At 43.7% G+C, this 10,614-nt stretch overlaps 4 protein-coding genes across 6 annotated transcripts; 2 read left to right on the forward strand and 2 right to left on the reverse strand.

Annotated features, from left to right (window-relative positions):
* The first annotated feature begins 364 nt into the window (after positions 1-364).
* On the forward strand, positions 365-1,647 carry LOC117792805 (telomere-binding protein cav). Of its 3 annotated transcripts, none has more exons than XM_034633081.1 (3): positions 366-562; positions 632-1,019; positions 1,077-1,647. In XM_034633081.1, the coding sequence occupies exons 1-3, from the start codon at positions 437-439 to the stop codon at positions 1,385-1,387; spliced, it is 825 nt and encodes a 274-aa protein (XP_034488972.1). In that variant the 5' UTR covers positions 366-436; the 3' UTR covers positions 1,388-1,647. The 3 variants fall into 3 exon arrangements, with proteins under 3 accessions (XP_034488971.1, XP_034488972.1, XP_034488973.1); XM_034633082.1 differs by having other exon boundaries at positions 367-562; positions 1,080-1,647; XM_034633080.1 differs by having other exon boundaries at positions 365-562; positions 632-1,647.
* Positions 1,422-5,572, reverse strand: LOC117792776 (transcription factor Sp2). The gene is made up of 2 exons (XM_034633038.1): positions 4,093-5,572; positions 1,422-4,029 (listed from the first exon to the last, which is right to left on the reverse strand). Exons 1-2 carry the CDS (start codon positions 5,251-5,253, stop codon positions 2,071-2,073), a joined length of 3,120 nt encoding a protein of 1,039 aa, XP_034488929.1. The 5' UTR covers positions 5,254-5,572; the 3' UTR covers positions 1,422-2,070.
* Positions 5,573-6,208: 636 nt separating this feature from the next.
* Positions 6,209-9,214, forward strand: LOC117792778 (mediator of RNA polymerase II transcription subunit 25). Its single transcript, XM_034633040.1, has one exon. The coding sequence runs from the start codon at positions 6,441-6,443 to the stop codon at positions 9,060-9,062; it is 2,622 nt and encodes an 873-aa protein (XP_034488931.1). The 5' UTR covers positions 6,209-6,440; the 3' UTR covers positions 9,063-9,214.
* LOC117792810 (signal peptidase complex subunit 3) lies at positions 9,208-9,895 on the reverse strand. The gene has a single exon (XM_034633087.1). The coding sequence runs from the start codon at positions 9,806-9,808 to the stop codon at positions 9,272-9,274; it is 537 nt and encodes a 178-aa protein (XP_034488978.1). The 5' UTR covers positions 9,809-9,895; the 3' UTR covers positions 9,208-9,271.
* Positions 9,896-10,614: the final 719 nt, after the last annotated feature.

A 10,614-nucleotide genomic window follows, 5' to 3' on the forward strand; every position in this document is an offset into this window, starting at 1 on the left:
AGTGGCAGCGCTGTTTTACAGCCAAACGTTGGTCACACTCTTCTTTTTAAGAAGATATTCCGCAAACATTTTTCTTATTTACTCTTAAAATTGTTATGGATGTATTTTTTAATTGTTTTTGCTAAAAACAAATTAACAAAACACAATAAATTTTTTAAAGCTGCAGAAATTATTGCTGTATGCTAAAGGCGGATTGTTTTGGCAACTTAAATACTTTTGGGATTTTTTAGTTAACAGCATTTGTAAATAATACAATATTAATTCGCTTACATTTTATTTTTAATTTAATCCGTTCAGAAATATTTTGGAAAATAATATTTCAAGTAGTCTTTGGGGTATTATTTTTCTAGGTGTTTACGGGCACACTGTTACAACTCAAACAAAGTTGAACTTTTTTCCGGCATTTAAAACAGCGTATAATTTATTATAATAAACCATGTCGCGATGTTTATCACAACTTTTAATAAAGTATCAGACGGAGGAAGAAGCCGAAATCTTGGCAATAGCTAATAAGCTGGATGAGCCTGAGAAAAATCGTGTGCTCGAACTCTATGAACCTTCTGTAAGTACAACTACCTGTTAATATATCTAAGAGATGAGCGCCTTTTGACCAGTTATGTGTTTATTATAGAAAATTACTGCAGATGACTTGAGTCGCGAATACAGTCCAGCTGATGTTAAGCAGCTGTGCTTACGTACAAAAGTTCGAGTGAACATGACGTTCTTCAATTGCTTGTGGGACGCTAAGAAGCGCTTCGATAAAAAGGGTCGACTGGAAAATCGCTCGGAGCGCTTTGTAAACGAAATGTTAAAAAAGGCAGTCCGCAAAAAAATGGTCTTTCCATATTCACCGGAAAGAGTTGCCAAGTGCAACCATATAAGGCAGTGTCAACTGAAAAAGGACAACAATGCTCGATTGGATCGTTGGAGCATGGAATTCCGACAATCTCCAGTTGTGGAGCATAGCTACGCCATTGAACCGTCATTGTTGATGGCACAGCCTTCAAACGAAATATTGGGTAACAGAAATACAGAAACTGTAAACAACATTATTATTTATCCATCATCCGTTGCAGCAGAAACTCAAGAATCGTCGATAGGAATGCCAGAAAGTGAGCTAGAAATTTGGATCGATACTGCTGAAGATGATGAAGAAATTGAAGATGCGAATGTTTCAAAGGATTCACGTGAACAAATAATAGTTGAAGACAATGCCGACTGGGTCGAAGCAGCAATCAACATCAATTCCCAGTCAGTGGATATTCTGAATGGGGATCTGCAGACGCCACAGTCAGAGAGTCAACCTGAGGATTACAATGTGTTCGGAACCCAAGTTCCATGCACATCCACACAATCCCAGGGCACCGAACCATTTTTGGTAGGCTAATATTAATTATCCGTTACTAAAGTTGATCAATGAATACTGAACAACGAAAAATGAATTTATTTTAAGTACATTACAAATTATTTTAAACATGCTCCTCTTCAACATGATTTATTGTGCGTTTTGAATATAAAAATTTCCTTAAAAGTCATACTTATTTTTGCTTTAATGATACTATCCTAGTTAAAATCGCGTATTCTTTAGTTATCCATTCTTGTTTTCCAAATGATACTCGTATATAGTAAAAACTTATGCTACAGAAATATAAATACAAATGTTTATGATGTTATGATACCCTTACAGTGCTTGCACAATTTGTTTTAAGGTCCGAACAGAACTTACAATTATGTTTGAAGGATTTTTATAAATATGAACAATTGTTTTAGCAAGTTTGTTTTGTACAAGTCAAGAAAAAAATTGAAATCGTGAAATTTAAATACAAAATTAAAAAATTCTACTTTGTCAGACATTGCAAGGGGGTTTGATGCTTCGGCAAGCCGAATGATAACTTATAAATATATCTGAACTATATACAAAGATTTACATCAAAAACATTAAGGGGGACAGGGGACAAAGGGGGGCATTTGTACAGGTTGAAAGTCATTTAACAGTCCCGCGATCGGGGGCTACTATGGCTATGGAAAGTGATCAAAGATGAACTGTTCCATGAACAGGGATTCCGAATGCTAGTTGGATGAGTTCTCGCCCAGCTCGCTGACAGAGATGGCCAGTTTCTCCTCATCGCCGCTATCCTCCTCATCCTCGTCATCTTCCTCGGTTAATTCCTCATCATCCTCTTCGGTCATCTCCTCATCCTCCATGTCATCATCCTCACCAAAACTATCGGTGGATGCACCGCCAACCACATCATCACCGCATAGCGTCGGTAGCTGTACAATTGTTGCACCACCAGGAGCTGCCGATACAGTTGAGCCAGCAACTGTTGCCGCCACGCTGGAGGCGCCACTGCCATTGGCGGCTGCACCGCTTGATGGGATCTCAATGGTGACAATGCCGCTCATGGTGCTAATGCTTTTGGGTGCATTCATCTTCTGCTCCTGCTTAATGTTTAGCTCGATGAGCTCGACACCGGAACGTGTCTTAAAGTGCGTCTTGATGTGCTTGGACAGGTGATCGCTGCGCATGAACTTCTTGTTGCATTCCCGGCACTGGAAGCGCTTCTCGCCCGTGTGTGTACGCCGATGACGCTGCAGCTCATCGGAGCGTGTGAAGCGTTTGCCGCAGAACATCCACGAGCAGACAAAGGGACGCTCTCCCGTATGCCATCTCAAATGGGCCCGAAGATGCGATGTCTTGCCGTAGACCTTGCTACAGCCAGGTATGTGGCAAATGTGCTGTCGCTTGCGATCCGAATGCTTCTCTCCATCCGTGCAGTTGGGACAGGTGCAGGCAACACGCTTCAATCGCGGCTTTATCTCCGGTGCAGATGCAACGCTCTCACCCACATTGATGTTCACATTGACACTGGTTGCCGCCTGGGAAGACTGCGATGATTGCTTCACCTGCTTAGTCTGGCGAGCTGGCGTCGTTAGTGACACGACTTGGCCACCAGAGCTCATGGTTATCTGTGTGCCACCGCTGGACAGATTCGGCTTTGGTGTGTTCCGTGCTGTTGCTGCCGGAGCTGACGGCGGTGGCAAGGCGGTTATCTGTATGGAGGCTGGGATTGTAACTATCGGCAGATGGTTGCCATCACTAAGCAACTGTTGTTGTTGTTGTTGTTGTTGCTGCTGCTGTTGTTGTTGCTGTTGCTGCTGTTGTTGTGCTTGTTGTTGCTGCTGCTGTGGCGACTGTGGCACAATAAATTTGATTTGTTGCTGCTGCGGTTGCTGAACAGTAATTGGCGCAGGATTGGGGGGATTGTTGTTAATGTTGTTGTTGTTCAGTGGAGAGGCATTGGACACGCATGTATCTGGTGGCTCCTGTTTGATATTCGTTATCAACTGCGTCGGACTCTGTGGCTCCTGTTTGGGCATCATTGCAAGCGGTGTGCTTGCATTGCTGCTCGAGTTCTGAACTTGATTGTTGCTCGTCGCTGTCGTTTGCATGGGCATCGGCAGCTGGGTGAGCACCTGTTGAAAATTGGCAGCCATATTTGCTGGCAATTGATTCGCCTGAATGATCTGCACCTGACCCAATCCGGGTATGTTTTGTATGGGCAATGCCTGTAGATTGGCCGATTGCAATTGCATTGCAGCAGCTGCAGCATTTTGGTTAGCACGGAATTGTTGCAACTGTTGCAGCTGCTGTGCTGGTATCACCGTCAACTGTTGACCCTGTGCATTGGTTATGGTAATGGGTTGATTGGCTGGCAACTGGCCGCCTGCCTCGTTGATAGCATTGATGAGTTGTTGCTGCTGTTGTTGATGTTGTTGCTGTACAGCCGCTGCTGCTGCTGCTGCCGCCTGTTGCTGCTGTTGTTGTTGTTGCTGCTGCTGTTGTTGTTGTTGCTGCTGTTGCACTTGCTGCTGCAGTTGCTGTTGTTGCACTTGCTGCTGTTGCTGTTGCTGGTGAAGCTGCGGCTGCACAAACTGCTGCTGCTGCTGAGGATTCTGTATGTGAATAATATTCGCATTTGGCGGCAACTGCGAATAATTGAGTGCATTCAACGGAGCCAATTGCACCTGCAGATGAATAAATTATAAATTTAGTTTGAAGTTGTAACAAGATCATTTAACAAATTGTACCTGTTGTATCTGTCCATTGGGCGTAACAATTTGTGCGATTTGTGCAAATTGTGGTATGATTTGCATCTGAGCCGCAGCCTGTTGCATTGATGCAGGCATCGCCTGAAGCGACTGCGTTAGATTGGACAACGAGGGTGGAGCTGACGGCGCTGTTGCCGCGGCTGCTTGTACGGGAACATGCACGGTCTGGTAGATGGTCTGTCCGTTGGCTGTTTGCACGGGAATCTGCACGGCCACCGTCTGTTGCAGCGTTGGTGCCGCCGGTGCTGGCTGTGGGAACTGCAGCAATTGTGGTGCGGATCCTGCCGTTGCCGCACGCAATTGGATATTCTGCAACGTCTGTCCATTCTCCAGCTTAATCGTTGTGGGCGCTCCTACGCCCAGCAGATTCGTAATGTTGCCCAGCAAACCATTGGCTGCTGCCATAGAGGCTGGTATCTGTATATTGGTGCCTGGAATGGTGATAGTTTGTCCCGCTCCTGTTGCTCCCGCCCCGCCAGTTGTCTGATTGTGTTGCTGCTGTTGTTGTTGTTGCTGTTGCTGCTGGGCTTGAAGTCCAAGTGCTGGCGTTGCCGACTGTGGAGGTTGTTGCTGCTGTTGTGGCTGTGGCTGTGGCTGCTGCTGCTGTTGGACAATGTTTGCCAGCGGTATTTGTATATTTGTACCGGGTATGGTAAACAGCTGCGTCTGCGTCTGTGTCTGATCCTGAACTTGAGGTGCACGCACAATTTGTCCATTGGGCGTAATGAACGCCTGCTGACCATTGATATTCACTGGCTGAGCTGTGGCCAGCTGGGCATTTATGTTGGGTATGAAGATGGCCTCCTGCCCATCAATATTAACCGTTTGCATGGCCATTGGCTGCACGATCTGAAACATGTTCTGCGGCATGCCAGCAACTGTAGTGGCGCCTCCAGCTTGTTGCAACTGCGCTGCCTGTACAAACTGCGAGGGCATTTGATGTATGTTGATTATCTGTTGCATTTGTGGAGCGGGCGTAGCAGCCGAGTTATTATTTACACTATTTGCAGCCTGTGTCCCCTTTGCGGGGGAGGCAGCGACAGCGGCGGAGGCAACCGTCGTAGTTCCCGATTGCCCATTGTTATTGTTGTTGTTGACCACATTTGCAACGGCTGCGTTGGCGTTTTTATATTGCAACATTGTTGCCTTTCTAACTGCTTAACAAGTGGATGTTCGATTTGAGACCTTTAATATTGGTCAGCACAAGTGCATTGATCATTTAATTTAAATACGAATATGTCCATTTTTTTTTCTCACTCAAGGGACAATTTTTCAGACGACACATTTGTTTATTTTATACGCAATAGCACGAAGACACACATACACAAATACACACGGAACACTCTATTTACATTGCATGTTGGGACATATACTATAATTAGTGGCTAATTGTACAAAATTCTAGTAAATTTTAATTTTTTTTTTGTTTTGACAAACATAAACGCGAAAGAGAGATGAGCAGAAAAGTAGCAAAACTTTAATCGATTTTATCGATAACATCCATTCTTGTTATCGATAACTATTTATTTTGTATTTATAATTAATTTTAATTAGTTATCTCTGCATGATTAATAAAGTCAACAACTCAATAGATTTTTATTTCGTGCAATTAATCTTTTACATTACGTTTTTTGAGCTGCACTGCCCCGATAATACTTCACACCAAAAAGTGTCATCTCTTAAAAATGTCGATGCTTAAAAAATAATCGATTTTATTTATTCTGTGTTATCGATGGTCATTGACAAAAATTGCAAATTTAAAAACTCAAAAAAACTCAATAAAAAATTCATAAATTTTATGAAAATTGTAAATTATATAAAATTAAGAAAAATGTTTTAATGAAGATTTTAGGTTACAAATTTAATTCTGAAAATAATATTAAAAATGCACAAAACTCCAACGAAAATACTGCAAAAATTTTAAAAATTCTCGCTACAAAATTAAGAAATTGTCAAAAATAAAAGGTGGAAAATTTGTAAGTTACCAATTTTGACAGATCGGTGAATTGAACAGGATGGCAACCTTTCGGTCGGTTGGCAACATTTGTGCCAGGTGGCGACGTTGTGTGTAGAAAAGCGTTTTGCGGAAAAAATATTTACGCTCTTGAAAAGTACTCTTTACAATGAACAATTGAACAATAAAATAAGCAATTTGAACTATATAAGTTCATGAAAGACTGAATAAGTTCACTTATTCATTTCAGTGACCCGTTCACATCAACTTTTTCAACAACTCTTGTTGAAATGGGCTAACAAAGAGAACAACCAAAGCCAAATCCTCAGTGCTAATCTCTCCTGAAATATATGTAATTTGACGTTTGCACAAGATGGAGGTGGATCAGCTGACGTTGGCCGATGTGGTCTTCGTGATAGAAAGCAGTGCAATCAATGGAGCCTATATAAACGAACTTAAAACTAATTACATTCTGCCCACTTTGGAGCACTTTACCCAAGGCTCAATTGATGAACGCGAATTCCTAATTGCTGAACGTTATGCTACACTTTATGGTATTGTCACATACCGCACGGCCTCTAATCTCATGGAACCCGTTTGTGCCACATATGGACCATTTGTGCAGCCACAGAAGGTGATTGAGACAATTGAAAGATTACCCCTCGTCGGTGGTGGCATGGAATCGCATGCGCACATGGCCGAGGGATTTGCAGCTGCACACGGCTGCTTCGATGAGATGAACGAGCAGCGTCACATGATGGAACAGGCGAATCTGCAGCGTCACTGCATACTGATATGCAACAGTCCGCCGTATCAGATGGCTGTGAATGAATCGTGGAAGTACAAGGGCAAATCCTGTGAACAGCTGGCGGCACTATTCAATGAGCGCAAAATCAATCTCTCAATCATTGCTCCACGCAAGATTCCTGTGCTCTTCAAGCTGTACATGAAGGCCGATGGGGATCAGCCTATAACGACTAAGAACTATGCCAAGAATATTCGACATTTGGTCCTGCTCAAGGGCTATAGCCTGAAGGAGCGGGCACCAAGTCCCAACAGCATGGCTGTTAACCAACAAATGGTGGCTCCACCAAATGCTGCACAAGCACAAGCACTAAACAATCCAAATGGACAACAGACGGTGCCGGGACAGAACATTCCCATGGAAACGAATGCAGCACAGCAGCAACAACAACAACAACCAGGTCCAACACAGCAACAGCAGCAACAACAGCAGCAGGTGATGAACATGAACAACATGCAGGCTCAGCAGCAGCAACAACCTGGTGCCGGAACACAGGCGGGTCTCTTGAACGCTCAACAACAGCAACAGCTCTTGCAGCAGCAGCAACAGCAGCAACAACAGCAACAACAACAGAATCAGTTTGTACCGAATCAAATGCAGAATGCAAACTTTACCCAGAATGTTGTGCCCGGCCAGAATCGTTGGATGTATCCGAATCAACCTGGTCAACGTCCGGCCTTTATGCAGCCAGGTGGCAATAATATGCAGATACAACAGAATCAGAATCCCAATCCAACGTTAATTTCACGCATAAATGCGCCGCCCAATCAAACAGTCAGTTCAATTCAGCAGCAGCAACAACAGCAGCAGCAGCAGCAATTGCAACAGCAACAACAGCAACAAAGATTGCAAATGTTAAACCATCAACAGTTTAATCAGCTGCAACAGCAGCTTGCACAGCAGCAACAGCAGCAGCAGCAGCAACAACAGCAACATCCACAACAGCAACAACAGCAGGTTAATCCCAATGCTAATGCCAACATGATGCCAGCCGTATCCAGTGCGGGCAACGTACCGTCCTTGCAGCAACAGACGGGACCACAACAACAACAACAACAGCAGCAGCAGCAACAACCCAACCAGCAGCAGGTGCAACAACAGCAGCAGCAGCAACAACCACAGGAACAAGCTTCGCTGCGTGAAAAGATCTGGACCGGTGTGCTGGAATGGTCGGAGAAGACTAAGAACGATCAACAAAAGATTCCACATACACTACAGTGCACGGTCTGCACCAATATTAAGGACGGAGAGCCCGAAATCAAGGCGGACAATTGGCCGCCAAAGTTGCTGATGCAATTGATGCCCAAACATTTGGTAGGCAACATTGGCGGTCAGTTTCTGAAGGACTCCAAAATGGTGGTGTTTCGTCCGACGCCTGGTGAAGCACTCGATTCACTGGCCAAAATGATGACATCTGGTTTCGCCGGTTGCGTGCACTTCTCGGCCATGGCCAATACGCCAGCCTGCGACATTAAAGTGCTCATTTTGTTGTATACGCCGGATCGAAATGCGTTCCTTGGCTTTATACCCAATAATCAGACCATGTTTGTGGAGCGTTTGCGCAAGGTGATACAACAGAAGCAATCACATGGCAATCTGCAACAGCAGCAGCAACAACAACAGCAGCTGCCGCCGCAACAGCAACAGATGCAACAAATGCTGCAACAGCAGCAGCAACAGGGCAAATCTCCCATGGAATTACAGCAGCAGCAACAACAGCAGCAACAGCAACAACAGCAGCAGCAGCAACAAATGCAGCAAGACAATTCACAGCAACAACAGCCACATTATAATCAGTATGCCCAGCTGAATATGCAAATGGGCGGCGTTGCTGGCGGCAATGGAGCAGGAGGAATGCCAATGCAGCCGCAAATGCAAATGAATATGATGCAACAGCAGCAACGGATGCCGCTGGGCGTTCCCGGTCCAAATCCCAATTTGCAGCAGCAATTACAACAGCAGCAGCAGGTGCCACCAAATGTTGCTGCCATGCAGCAGCAGCAGCAACAACAGCGCATGGTGCGTCCCATGCTGGGCAACAACAATCCGGGCCTGCGACAGTTGCTGCAACATCAAACGGCCGGCAATCAGTTCCGGCCCCAAATGGGCGGACAACAGAATCAAATGGGAGCCGGCGGTCCAATGGTTGGCAATCGCAACTTTGACGATAGCGGCTATGAATTTATGTAACATTTGTAATTTGTAATTCTCTTTGTTTATGTCCAAGTGTAATGCAATTTTTAAAGAAGATTGCTAAAGATACAAACTGGTTTGTAAATTATCAAGTTTCTCAATTTTGTAAACATTTAAGTTATTCATAAATAACACATATATATATCTAATATAAAGGATTTTATTTGATTTTAGTACAAGTACATCTACAAATATGAAACGTCTCTCTAAATGGATGAGGCGTACTCTGAGGGGAATTTAAATATATGTTTTCCGGTGGATTGCACGGATGGCAGCAGTCCGGCGTTTGGTATGATGTTCCACGACAAATACAATGAGACATTTCGGTTGTCCTTTAGACCGTTGCCGTCATCCCAGAAATAATATTTGGTGTTCGCATTCTTGAAATCCAACACGGCATTTTCGCCACGCAAAATGATTTTGTCCCAGAGCACAACTTGATTCAATTGATTCGATGGTGATTTATATTCGGCCGTTAGGTAGATGAATAGTTGCTTAACATTCCAGTTGAAAATGTTCGTTAGATTCGTCTCCAAATCAAAAGTGAGGAATCCCAGATCGTGCTTCTCCCTGGATGCTCCGTAATCGGGAACATTTTTCACAAGCACCCGCACGGTATTTATGTTGGCATCGGTTCTATAGTCCAGAAAAACCGTTGATATAAAGCAGCAGAACGTCAGGCACGCTAGGACGCTCAAGGAATATGCAACAGTTGCATTTCCTCTAGTTAAAACTGTATGCATTTTATTAATTCGCACGGAATACAACTTATAAAAAAGTGGACACGTAGTTTCTATCGAGTCGCTCAGATTAAGTTCAATCGAAGCAGAGGTGGAAGCCTATCGACGGATCTATCGATGGCACTGCACTATCGCGGCGCTATCTATGGCAGCCCTTCACTATGGAACTCCGAAAGTAGCCAGAATTAACTATAAAATAGCCAAGTTGGCAACAGTCACCTGTTATGCGTTAACAGCTGTTAACAGTCGAGACGGAGCACTTTGCCAACTTTTTAGAGGAGTAAATAGCTATTTCTGGCTGGAAAGTAGCCGAAAAATAGATGTCATTGCGATGGAGAATAGTTAAGATACTAGCCAACTTTTTAAAATAAAAAAATATACTGAGGGTGTCTGCAGATGTTTCCAGATCGGAAAATTTTGCAAAGTGGTAGCCTTTGTACCGGGTGGCAGCCTTCCACACCAGTGCTGCCAAGTTTAAGGGGGAACAATAGCTGTTTCTGGCTTGAAGGCAAAATAGCAAAACTCAGCTGAAAATATATTTAAAATAGCCAGATTTCCAGCTAATATCAATTTGGAAATTTTTCTAGCAAACGAACTCGGAATATACCAGACCAAGCTATAAAATAGCTAAGTTGGCAAAAGTGAGTCGAAGCCCTAAATTTAGTAAAAGCTTAAGATTCGCGGCTACTCGGTAACTGCGATAGCTTTTCCTTGATTATTAAATTTTTGAAATATATACTACATTCCATAATTGATATATTCTGGGACGATTCTTATCGAAAATCTTCTTTAATCTAATTGAAAGGCTG

This window comes from Drosophila innubila (assembly GCF_004354385.1).
Source record: "Drosophila innubila isolate TH190305 chromosome 3R unlocalized genomic scaffold, UK_Dinn_1.0 2_E_3R, whole genome shotgun sequence".
In the NCBI taxonomy this organism is placed as follows: domain Eukaryota; kingdom Metazoa; phylum Arthropoda; class Insecta; order Diptera; family Drosophilidae; genus Drosophila; species Drosophila innubila.

What these genes read in the sequence shown, in the direction of transcription:
- LOC117792805 (XM_034633080.1), top strand. Translation starts at nt 437, where the DNA reads ATGTCGCGATGTTTATCACAACTTTTAATAAAGTATCAGACGGAGGAA. An exon ending in TCGAACTCTATGAACCTTCT is followed by an intron (nt 563 to 631) that starts GTAAGTACAACT and finishes TGTTTATTATAG; the next exon opens with AAAATTACTGCAGATGACTT.
- LOC117792810 (XM_034633087.1), bottom strand. Translation starts at nt 9,808, where the DNA reads ATGCATACAGTTTTAACTAGAGGAAATGCAACTGTTGCATATTCCTTG.
- LOC117792778 (XM_034633040.1), top strand. Translation starts at nt 6,441, where the DNA reads ATGGAGGTGGATCAGCTGACGTTGGCCGATGTGGTCTTCGTGATAGAA.
- LOC117792776 (XM_034633038.1), bottom strand. Translation starts at nt 5,253, where the DNA reads ATGTTGCAATATAAAAACGCCAACGCAGCCGTTGCAAATGTGGTCAAC. An exon ending in CCAATGGACAGATACAACAG is followed by an intron (nt 4,030 to 4,092) that starts GTACAATTTGTT and finishes ATTCATCTGCAG; the next exon opens with GTGCAATTGGCTCCGTTGAA.